General features: G+C 39.8%; 1 protein-coding gene across 1 annotated transcript in view; it reads left to right on the top strand.

The window, feature by feature from the left end:
- The window catches only part of LOC137649947 (protein O-mannosyl-transferase Tmtc3-like), a 496566-nt gene that overhangs the window by 418226 nt on the left and 65840 nt on the right, over nucleotides 1–12500 (top strand). Inside the window, exons 6-7 of the mRNA XM_068382910.1 lie at nucleotides 10480–10652; nucleotides 10855–11013. Of these exons, the coding sequence (XP_068239011.1) occupies nucleotides 10480–10652; nucleotides 10855–11013 (332 nt within the window). The remainder of the gene's footprint in view (nucleotides 1–10479; nucleotides 10653–10854; nucleotides 11014–12500) is intronic.

Raw genomic sequence — 12500 nt, 5'->3', positions numbered from 1 at the left:
ATATGACCGCATTGAAATAAGTAAGAGAGTGATAATGATATTGTTTCTAATCAAAATTATCCACCAGATTGTTCAACAAGGTTGGCAGAACTGAACTCTGAAGAACTTCAAAAGTTCAAAGTTGGAGCAAATGTTTTTATGTTGACCAGGCTGACATGAGTCTTTTTATAGTTTATATATGACATATCTGTTTTGACGTCTTTAATAGGTTATATAGGACATATCTGTTTTGATGCTGTTACTGTTTTAGAATGGTTTGTTGTTAACTTGTTCTCATCATTTATTTATTTCCTTATTTCCTTTCCCCACTGGGCTCTTTTTCCCTATTGGAGCCCTTGGCTTATAGCAACTTGCTTTTCCAACTGGGGTAGTAGCTTGGCTAATAATAATAATAATAATAATAATAATAATAATAATAATAATAAAGTGAATGTTGGTAATACTAAAAGCAACTGCTATTAATGTAGACGAGATCAGTTTAAGGATACTCAGGAGACAGGAATCCTATTAGGAATCCTATTCATAGAAAATTGAACTTTGTACGTAATAATTCTTGGAAGCTGTTGTAGAAGTCTTACGCTCGTTTCTCTTCTTCGTTAGATATTATGGGATTATTGGTGTTTTAAGAAAAGAGAGATAAGTATACAGAGATTCTGGAAATAAGGAGGTAGAAGTTTATGTTCGTTTCACTTCAGGAAGTTTATGTTCATTTCTCTTCTTTATTAGATATCAAGAGATTATTGATGTTGTAAAAAATTCGTGAAATAAGGAGAAAGAAGTACATGTTAGTCACTTGTGAGACATGTTAACATTATTGGTGTTGTAAGAAAAAGCAAAAATTAGAGAGATTCGTGAAATAAGGAAGAAGTTTACGTTCATCACTCTCATTTGTGAGACTATGAGAATATTGGCGTTAAAAGAAAAAAACAGAAATATCCAGAGATTCGTGAAATACGGAGGAACGGCAACAGAAACCTTAAAGTGGATGTGAAGTGTTTGATGTCACCCTCGTCCAGGTCTCTCTCTCTCTCTCTCTCTCTCTCTCTCGCTCTCTCTCTCTCTCTCTCTCTCTCTCTCTCTCTCAACCTAGATAACCGAAGAGTATCCTCCCAGCTTCACTCTTCTGCTATCATTAGCCCAGATTATGCAAATTCAGGAAATGGATTGGACGGGTCTTGCTGCCAATTCCCATCGCTTTCCCCAAGCCCTCTCCTCTCCTCTGATGTGTTGTGTTGCACTATGCCAGCGGTACTTTTAGGTTCCTCTCCTCTGATGTGTTGTGTTGTACTATGCCAGCGGTACTTTTAGGTTCCTCTCTTGTGATGTGTTATGTTGTACTATGCTAGAGGTACTTTTAGGTTCCTCTCCTCTGATGTGTTGTGTTGTACTATACCAGCGGTACTTTTAGGTTCCTCTCCTCTGATGTGTTGTGTTGTACTATACCAGCGGTACTTTTAGGTTCCTCTCTTGTGATGTGTTATGTTGTGCTATTCTAGAGGTAATTTAAGGTTCCTCTCCTCTGATGTGTTGTGAGGTACTTTTAGGTTCCTCTCCTCTGATGTGTTGTGTTGTACTATGCTAGCGGTACTTTTAGTTTTCTCTCCTGTGATGTGTTGTGTTGCACTATGCTAGAGGTACTTTTAGGTTCCTCTCCTCTGATGTGTTGTGTTGTACTATACCAGCAGTACTTTTAGGTTCCTCTCTTGTGATGTGTTATGTTGTACTATGCTAGAGGTACTTTTAGGTTCCTCTCCTCTGATGTGTTGTGTTGTACTATACCAGCGGTACTTTTAGGTTCCTCTCCTCTGATGTGTTGTGTTGTACTATACCAGCGGTACTTTTAGGTTCCTCTCTTGTGATGTGTTATGTTGTACTATGCTAGAGGTACTTTTAGGTTCCTCTCCTCTGATGTGTTGTGTTGTACTATACCAGCGTTACTTTTAGGTTCCTGTCTTGTGATGTGTTATGTTGTGCTATGCTAGAGGTACTTTTAGGTTCCTCTCCTCTGATGTGTTGTGTTGTACTATGCTAGCGGTACTTTTAGTTTTCTCTCCTGTGATGTGTTGTGAGGTACTTTTAGGTTCCTCTCCTCTGATGTGTTGTGTTGTACTGTACCAGCGGTACTTTTAGGTTCCTCTCCTCTGATGTGTTGAGAGGTACTTTTAGGTTCCTCTCCTCTGATGTGTTGTGTTGTACTATACCAGCGGTACTTTTAGGTTCCTCTCCTCTGATGTGTTATGTTGTACTATACCAGCAGTACTTTTAGGTTCCTCTCTTGTGATGTGTTATGTTGTGCTATGCTAGAGGTACTTTTAGGTTCCTCTCCTCTGATGTGTTGTGTTGTACTATGCTAGCGGTACTTTTAGTTTTCTCTCCTGTGATGTGTTGTGAGGTACTTTTAGGTTCCTCTCCTCTGATGTATTGTGTTGTACTATACCAGCGGTACTTTTAGGTTCCTCTCCTCTGATGTGTTGTGAGGTACTTTTAGGTTCCTCTCCTCTGATGTGTTGTGTTGTACTATACCAGCGGTACTTTTAGGTTCCTCTCCTCTGATGTGTTGTGTTGTACTATACCAGCGGTACTTTTAGGTTCCTCTCTTGTGATGTGTTATGTTGTACTATGCTAGAGGTACTTTTAGGTTCCTCTCCTCTGATGTGTTGTGTTGTACTATGCTAGAGGTACTTTTAGGTTCCTCTCCTCTGATGTGTTGTGTTGTACTATACCAGCGGTACTTTTAGGTTCCTCTCCTCTGATGTGTTGTGTTTTACTATACCAGCGGTACTATTAGGTTCCTCTCTTGTGATGTGTTATGTTGTACTATGCTAGAGGTACTTTTAGGTTCCTCTTCTCTGATGTGTTGTGAGGTACTTTTAGGTTCCTCTCCTCTGATGTGTTGTGTTGTACTATACCAGCGGCACTTTTAGGTTCCTCTCCTCTGATGTGTTGTGAGGTACTTTTAGGTTCCTCTCCTCTGATGTGTTGTGTTGTACTATACCAGCAGTACTTTTAGGTTCCTTTCCTCTGATGTGTTGTGAGGTACTTTTAGGTTCCTCTCCTCTGATGTGTTGTGTTGTACTATACCAGCGGTACTTTTAGGTTCCTCCCTCTGATGTGTTGTGTTGTACTATACCAGCGGTACTTTCAGGTTCCTCTCCTCTGATGTGTTGTGTTGTACTATGCTAGCGGTACTTTTAGTTTTCTCTCCTGTGATGTGTTGTGAGGTACTTTTAGGTTCCTCTCCTCTGATGTGTTGTGTTGTACTATACCAGCGGTACTTTTAGGTTCCTCTCCTCTGATGTGTTGTGTTGTACTATACCAGCGGTACTTTTAGGTTCCTCTCTTGTGATGTGTTATGTTGTACTATACTAGAGGTACTTTTAGGTTCCTCTCCTCTGATGTGTTGTGTTGTACTATACCAGCGGTACTTTTAGGTTCCTCTCTTGTGATGTGTTATGTTGTACTATGCTAGAGGTACTTTTAGGTTCCTCTCCTCTGATGTGTTGTGTTGTACTATGCTAGCGGTACTTTTAGTTTTCTCTCCTGTGATGTGTTGTGAGGTACTTTTAGGTTCCTCTCCTCTGATGTGTTGTGTTGTACTATATCAGCGGTACTTTTAGGTTCCTCTCCTCTGATGTGTTGTGAGGTACTTTTAGGTTCCTCTCCTCTGATGTGTTGTGTTGTACTATACCAGCGGTACTTTTAGGTTCCTCTCCTCTGATGTGTTGTGTTGTACTATACCAGCGGTACTTTTAGGTTCCTCTCTTGTGATGTGTTATGTTGTACTATGCTAGAGGTACTTTTAGGTTCCTCTCCTCTGATGTGTTGTGTTGTACTATGCTAGAGGTACTTTTAGTTTTCTCTCCTCTGATGTGTTGTGTTGTACTATACCAGCAGTACTTTTAGGTTCCTCTCCTCTGATGTGTTGTGTTTTACTATACCAGCGGTACTTTTAGGTTCCTCTCTTGTGATGTGTTATGTTGTACTATGCTAGAGGTACTTTTAGGTTCCTCTCCTCTGATGTGTTGTGAGGTACTTTTAGGTTCCTCTCCTCTGATGTGTTGTGTTGTACTATACCAGCGGTACTTTTAGGTTCCTCTCCTCTGATGTGTTGTGTTGTACTATACCAGCGGTACTTTTATATTCCTCTCTTGTGATGTGTTATGTTGTGCTATGCTAGAGGTACTTTTAGGTTCCTCTTCTCTGATGTGTTGTGTTGTACTATGCTAGACGTACTTTTAGGCTCGTCTCCTCTGATGTGTTGTGTTGTACTATACCAGCGGTACTTTTAGTTTCCTCTCTTGTGCTGTGTTATGTTGTACTATGCTAGAGGTACTTTTAGGTTCCTCTCCTCTGATGTGTTGTGTTGTACTATGCTAGAAGTACTTTTAGGCTCCTCTCCTCTGATGTGTTGTGTTGTACTATACTAGCGGTACTTTTAGGTTCCTCTCTTGTGATGTGTTATGTTGTACTATGCTAGAGGTACTTTTAGGTTCCTCTCCTCTGATGTGTTGTGTTGTACTATGCTAGAGGTACTTTTAGGCTCCTCTCCTCTGATGTGTTGTGAGGTACTTTTAGGTTCCTCTCCTCTGGTGTGTTGTGTTGTACTATACCAGCGGTACTTTTAGGTTCCTTTCTTGTGATGTGTTATGTTGTACTATGCTAGAGGTACTTTTAGGTTCCTCTCCTCTGATGTGTTGTGTTGTACTATGCTAGAGGTACTTTTAGGTTCCTCTCCTCTGATGTGTTGTGTTTTACTATACCAGCGGTACTTTTAGGTTCCTCTCTTGTGATGCGTTGTGTTGTACTATGCTAGAGGTACTTTTAGGTTCCTCTCCTCTGATGTGTTGTGTTGTTCTATGCTAGAGGTACTTTTAGGTTCCTCTCCTCTGATGTGTTGTGTTGTACTATACCAGCGGTACTTTTAGGTTCCTCTCTTTTGATGTGTTATGTTGTACTATGCTAGAGGTACTTTTAGGTTCCTCTCCTCTGATGTGTTGTGTTGTACTATACCAGCGGTACTTTTAGGTTCCTCTCTTGTGATGTGTTATGTTGTACTATGCTAGAGGTACTTTTAGGTTCTTCTCCTCTGATGTGTTGTGTTGTTCTATGCTAGAGGTACTTTTGGGTTCCTCTCCTCTGATGTGTTGTGTTGTACTATACCAGCGGTACTTTTAGGTTCCTCTCTTGTGATGTGTTATGTTGTACTATGCTAGATGTACTTTTAGGTTCCTCTCCTCTGATGTGTTGTGTTGTACTATACCAGCGGTACTTTTAGGTTCCTCTCTTGTGATGTGTTGTGTTGTACTATGCTAGAGGTACTTTTAGGTTCCTCTCCTCTGATGTGTTGTGTTGTACTATACCAGCGGTACTTTTAGGTTCCTCTCTTGTGATGTGTTATGTTGTACTATGCTAGAGGTACTTTTAGGTTCCTCTCCTCTGATGTGTTGTGTTGTACTATGCTAGAGGTACTTCTAGGTTCCTCTCCTCTGATGTGTTGTGTTGTACTATACCAGCGGTACTTTTAGGTTCCTCTCTTGTGATGTGTTATGTTTTACTATGCTAGAGGTACTTTTAGGTTCCTCTCCTCTGATGTGTTGTGTTGTACTATGCTAGAAGTACTTTTAGGCTCTTCTCCTCTGATGTGTTGTGTTGTACTATACCAGCGGTACTTTTAGGTTCCTCTCCTCTGATGTGTTTTCTTGTACTATACCAGCAGTACTTTTAGGTTCCTCTCCTCTGATGTGTTGTGAGGTACTTTTAGGTTCCTCTCCTCTGATGTGTTGTGTTGTACTATACCAGCGGTACTTTTAGTTTCGTCTCCTCTGATGTGTTGTGTTGTACTATACCAGCGGTACTTTTAGGTTCCTCTCCTCTGAGTAGTTGTGAGGTACTTTTAGGTTCCTCTCCTCTGATGTGTTGTGTTGTACTATACCAGCGGTACTTTTAGGTTCCTCTCTTGTGATGTGTTATGTTGTACTATGCTAGAGGTACTTTTAGGTTCCTCTCCTCTGATGTGTTATGTTGTACTATGCTAGAGGTACTTTTAGGTTCCTCTCCTCTGATGTGTTGTGTTGTACTATACCAGCGGTACTTTTAGGTTCCTCTCTTTTGATGTGTTATGTTGTACTATGCTAGAGGTACTTTTAGGTTCCTCTCCCCTGATGTGTTGTGTTGTACTATACCAGCAGTACTTTTAGGTTCCTCTCCTCTGATGTGTTGTGAGGTACTTTTAGGGGCCTCTCCTCTGATGTGTTGTGTTTTACTATACCAGCGGTACTTTTAGGTTCTTCTCCTCTGATGTGTTGTGTTGTACTATACCAGCAGTACTTTTAGGTTCCTCTCCTCTGATGTGTTGTGAGGTACTTTTAGGTTCCTCTCCTCTGATGTGTTGTGTTGTACTATACCAGCGGCACTTTTAGGTTCCTCTCCTCTGATGTGTTGTGTTGTACTATACCAGCGGTACTTTTAGGTTCCTATCCTCTGATGTGTTGTGAGGTACTTTTAGGTTCCTCTCCTCTGATGTGTTGTGTTGTACTATGTTAGCGGTACTTTTAGTTTTCTCTCCTGTGATGTGTTGTGAGGTACTTTTAGGTTCCTCTCCTCTGATGTGTTGTGTTGTACTATACCAGCGGTACTTTTAGGTTCCTCTCTTGTGATGTATTATGTTGTACTATGCTAGAGGTACTTTTAGGTTCCTCTCCTCTGATGTGTTGTGTTGTACTATGCTAGAGGTACTTTTAGGCTCCTCTCCTCTGATGTTTTGTGTTGTACTATGCTATAGGTACTTTTAGGTTCCTCTCCTCTGATGTGTTGTGTTGTACTATGCTAGAGGTACTTTTAGGTTCCTCCCCTCTGATGTGTTGTGTTGTACTATACCAGCGGTACTTTTAGGTTCCTCTCTTGTGATGTGTTATGTTTTACTATGCTCTAGATACCTTTTAGGTTCCTCTCCTCTGATGTGTTGTGTTGTACTATACCAGCGGTACTTTTAGGTTCCTCTCTTGTGATGCGTTATGTTGTACTATGCTAGAGGTACTTTTAGGGTCCTCTCCTCTGATGTGTTGTGTTGTTCTATGCTAGAGGTACTTTTAGGTTCCTCTCCTCTGATGTGTTGTGTTGTACTATGCTAGAGGTACTTTTAGGTTCCTCTCCTCTGATGTGTTGTGTTGTACTATGCTAGAGGTACTTTTAGGTTCCTCCCCTCTGATGTGTTGTGTCGTTCTATACCAGCGGTACTTTTAGGTTCCTCTCTTGTGATATGTTATGTTGTACTATGCTCTAGGTACTTTTAGGTTCCTCTCCTCTGATGTGTTGTGTTGTACTATACCAGCGGTACTTTTAGGTTCCTCTCTTGTGATGTGTTATCTTGTACTATGCTAGAGGTACTTTTTGGTTCCTCTCCTTTGATGTGTTGTGTTGTACTATGCTAGAGGTACTTTTAGGTTCCTCTCCTCTGATGTGTTGTGTTGTACTATACCAGCGGTACTTTTAGGCTCCTCTCTTGTGATCCGTTATGTTGTATTATGCTAGAGGTACTTTTAGGTTCCTCTCCTCTGATGTGTTGTGTTGTTCTATGCTAGAGGTACTTTTTGGTTCCTCTCCTCTGATGTGTTGTGTTGTACTATGCTAGAGGTACTTTTAGGTTCCTCTCCTCTGATGTGTTGTTTTGTACTATGCTAGAGGTACTTTTAGGTTCCTCTCTCCTGATGTGTTGTGTTGTACAATGCTAGAGGTACTTTTATGTTCCTCCCCTCTGATGTGTTGTGTTGTACTATACCAGCGGTACTTTTAGGTTCCTCTCTTGTGATGTGTTGTGTTGTACTATCTTAGAGGTACTTTTAGGTTCCTCTCCTCTGATGTGTTGTGTTGTACTATGCTAGAGGTACTTTTAGGTTCCTCTCCTCTGATGTGTTGTGTTGTACTATGCTAGAGGTACTTTTAGGTTCCTCTCCTCTGATGTGTTGTGTTGTACTATGCTAGAGGTACTTTTAGCTTCCTCTCTTGTGATGTGTTATGTTGTACTATGCTAGACGTACTTTTAGGTTCCTCTCCTCTGATATGTTGTGTTGTACTATGCTAGAGGTACTTTTTGGTTCCTCTCCTCTGATGTGTTGTGTTGTACTATGCTAGAGGTACTTTTAGGTTCCCTCCTCTGATGTGTTGTGTTGTACTATGCTAGAGGTACTTTTAGGTTCCTCTCCTCTGATGTGTTGTGTTGTACTATGCTAGAGGTAGTTTTAGGTTCCTTTTCTCTGATGTGTTGTGTTGTACTATGCTAGAGGTACTTTTAGGTTCCCTCCTCTGATATGTTGTGTTGTACTATGCTAGAGGTACTTTTAGGTTCCTCTCCTCTGATGTGTTGTGTTGTACTATGCTAGAGGTACTTTTAGGTTCCTCTCCTCTGATGTGTTGTGTTGTACTATGCTAGAGGGTACTTTTAGGTTCCACTCCTCTGATGTGTCGTGTTGTACTATGCCAGCGGTACTTTTAGGTTCCTCTCCTATGATGTGTCGTGTTGTACTATGCCAGCGGTACTTTCAGGTTCCTCCTGTGATGTGTCGTGTTGTACTATGCCAGCGGTACTTTCAGGTTCCTCTCCTGTGATGTGTCGTGTTGTACTATGCCAGCGGTACTTTTAGGTTCTTCTCCTCTGATGTGTTGTGTTGTACTATGCTACCCTGTTAGAAAAAAAAACCGTAATTTTAATTGGAAATTCTCCGTAAAAATATACTATTCTCAACCGTATTTCAGTAAAATACAGGCAACCGTAATTTGACCTTACTTTGTTATTATTTTATATTGTAAGTTTCCTTAACTTTTTTTTGACTCTTTTAAAATTTTAGGTGTGATTCTCGTCAGCAAATTTACTTTTGAGAATCACATTATATCTGTGTCGTCTTCAATTGCAAAAAAAAAAAAAAAAGCTGGCTTATTGAGAAAGTCTTCCAACATTTTTGGTAATCAATGTATACTGAAGAAGTGTTTTAATTTTTCATTTTATCTTGTCTCGAGTATTGTTCTCCTGTCTGGTCTTCAGCTGCTGATTCTCATCTTAATAGAACTTAAGGTCTATTAAATTTCTTATTCTTGATCTAGATATTAATCTCTGGCACCGTCGTTCAATTAGTTTATTATGCATGTTGCATAAGGTTTTATATAATTCTAACCATCCTTTACATTCAGGTCTTCGAGGACAGTTCCATCCTGTTCGTATTACTAGGTATGCAGTTAATTCTAATAGTCAGGCCTTCTCCATCATGAGGCTCAATACTACACAGTATTCTAGAAGTTTTATTCCAGTATTTACCAAGTTGTGGAATGATCTTCCTAATCGGGTAGTTGAATCAGTAGAACTCGCAGCAAATGTTTTTGTGTTGAACAGGCTTACATAAGTCCTTTTATAGTTTATATATCAAATATCTGTTTTAATGTGGTTAATGTTATTAAACTATTTAATATTAATTTTTCATTACTTCTTATATCGTTTATTTATTTCCTTATTTCCTTTCCTCACTGGGCTATTTTTCTGTTGGAGCCCTTGGGCTTATAGCATCTTGCTTTTCCAACTAGGGAGTAATAGTAATGATGGTAATATATATATATATATATATATATATATATATATATATATATATATATATATATATATATATATTTGTTTGTGTGTGTGTGTTTGTGTGTATAGCGCCTTGGAGTTTTTATGAGGGCGATATTGTGTTGATTTTCATCCATATATTTCTCTCTTATGTATAAAGTAATTTTTAGGGAAAATTTTTATTTTGGCGTTCTTTGATTTCTGTTTCAAGTAACTTTGTTTTCTTTAGCAAACTTCAATGTAAAAAGTAACCCAAATTTCAAAAATTGTATATATTTGGATCTAACATTTTTTTTCCTTCTTGACAACTTATTTATTGTAAAGTAAGTCATATGAAAATTTTATGTTTTTTTTATTTTCATTCAATAGTATTTAATTGTAGAAGTAATCATATTCATTACGTTTGTCTTATCATAATTGAAAAATAATGCAAGTTATACGAGAGAAGTTCTTCGTCGATTTATTTGTACGAAGTTATTATATGTATTTGTTAAATTTATATGAGTAACATAAATTGAAACCTGTTTTTTTTTTTTTCTGGTCCTTAACATAATAAAGAACCTTTGATTTTGATGACCATTAATGATAAAATGATTGCTCCAGAATTTAAAGTCCTCGTCCAAACTGCCCTGCTAGGGCTCTCTCTCTCTCTCTCTCTCTCTCTCTCTCTCTCTCTCTCTCTCTCTCTCTCTCTCTCTCTCTTTTAAATTCTGGTCCTCAACATAATAAAGAACCTTTGATTTTGATAACCATTAATGATAAAATGATTGCTCCAGAATTTAAAGTCGTCATCATCTTCGTCCAAACTGCCCTGCTAGGGCTCTTTGACTCAAGGCTGCAGCCCCCAGAATTTATAATAATGTTTCTTTTTTCTTTATTTTCAGGTGCGGGGTTGGGAGCTTGTGCAGTTCGGCGAAGGCGTAGTTTCGGGCAAGGGCTGTGTGCCTCCATGGCTAGCAGACATGGCCCCTAGGATATTTGTGCTTGTTGCAACCACCTTAGGCCTTATGTTGGCTCGGGTACATGTCATGGGCGCTCAGCTCCCGGTATTTACAAGGTACGTACATAAATCTCAGTGTTGCAAGGCTGAAACTAAATTAAACAATTCCTTTTTCAATAGTTGAATCATTTTGTTGAGCTCTATTCAGTTTCTGATGATGTCACATTAGATAGGATTTCATACTCTGAAACCCAGGAAAACAGTATGATATATTCGTAGACTGTAGTGTCTCTTATTCGTGTCCTTTTTTTATTTACAGATTTGACAATCCAGCCAGCGTTGCCCCTTCCCCAACGCGTCAGCTGACTTATAATTACCTTCTGAGTGTCAACGCGGGACTCCTCCTCCTGCCATCTGCTCTTTGCTGTGATTGGACGATGGGCACCATCCCCCTGGTGGAGAGCTTCACGGATCTCAGGTAAATCTTGTTGATAATATATAAAACTGATCGGTAACGTCTCTGCCTGGTGTTTCCCAGTCGGGGGTTCGAATCCCTCTCAGACCTGCTAGTACCATTAGTGTCTGCAACCTTACCATCCTTGTGAGCTAAGGTTGGGGTGGTTGGGGGAGCCTATAGGTCTATCTGGTGAGTCATAACCAGCCACTGCCTGGCCCTCCCTGGTCCTAGCTTGGGTGGAGAGGAGGTTGGGCGCTGATCATATTCTACATGGTCAGTCTCTAGGGCATTGTCCTGATTGCTAGGGTAGTGTCACTGTCCCTTGCCTCTGCCATTCATGAGCGACCTTTAAAAACCTTTAAAACCTTTAAAACAAAGCCACTCCAACACCTTCTAAAAACATAACAGACACCTCACACGTCTCAAACTGTCGACCTAACCGCTCCAGGACTCCTCGCTGCTAGGAGGAAGGATGCTGGTGACTGGTACAGTTGGCTTCATTAACTCCGGTACAGTCCACCAGAAGCCAAGGAAACGTTAGACAGCTTTACTTTGTAGCGGGCAACGCTGTGTTTAACAAAAATGAAACAATTGGCAACGCTGCCTGTAAAACAAAGTTTCTTAGATTGTAGAAGAGCGATCAAAATAATTTTCATTAATTTTATAAAGTGCTATATAAAAATATACAGTTATTTGCTCAAATGAACTTCCTAAAATTAATAAAAATGCTTTTGGTTACTAGTTTATGAGCTCAGCTGCTTTGTTTTACAAGCAGCGTTGCCAACTCTTTCTCATTTGCTAAACACAGCGTTTCCTGATGCAGTGTACAGCTGCCAGACGTCTCCTTATTTTCCTGTAAAGTGTACCGGAATTAATGAAGCCAGCTGTACATACACGAACATACGCTACTGGGGTCTAAGCGATGTCAGGCAGGGCAGGCGATCGGGACTACGGTTTACCTCAAAGGCAAAGGGAAGTCCTTCAAAAAGAAGGCAACCGTGCTTACCCAATACAAAATGGGAAAAAGCACTATAATAGAAGAAGACTATAGAATTTCACCTTGTGGATATTTTGGCTGTGTTGAATGAAATTTAGAAGTTTTGATAAATTCTAGATTTACTCCAAATCAAATTAGGTTGAATTATACTTAAGAAGTATACCAGGAACAAACATGAAGAAACTAAACTCAATTTTTTTTTTTTATCGAGGCAGGTTTGCACCGACTCGCAGGGGTGCCCTTTTAACTCGGAGAAGTTTCCTGATCGCTGATTGGTCAGAATGATCTCGTCCAACCAATCAGCGGTCAGGAAACTTTTTCCGAGCTAAAAGGGCACCCCTGCGAGTCGGTGCAAATCTGCCTCGCTAAAAAAATTGACTATAGTTATTAGTTAATTCCTACTGGAAACTGATAAAGTGATTTTACGTGATTTCCAAGGAGATTTAGAAATCTAGGTGAAGTTTGTGAATTACTGAATAGAAGTTATTCGGCTTCTTAGATTTCATTAAAG

The sequence above is a fragment of the Palaemon carinicauda genome, chromosome 11, assembly GCF_036898095.1.
Source record: "Palaemon carinicauda isolate YSFRI2023 chromosome 11, ASM3689809v2, whole genome shotgun sequence".
NCBI lineage: Eukaryota > Metazoa > Arthropoda > Malacostraca > Decapoda > Palaemonidae > Palaemon > Palaemon carinicauda.
The sequence above is the reverse complement of the archived record's forward strand: the minus strand, read 5'-3'. Positions and strand labels throughout refer to the sequence as shown.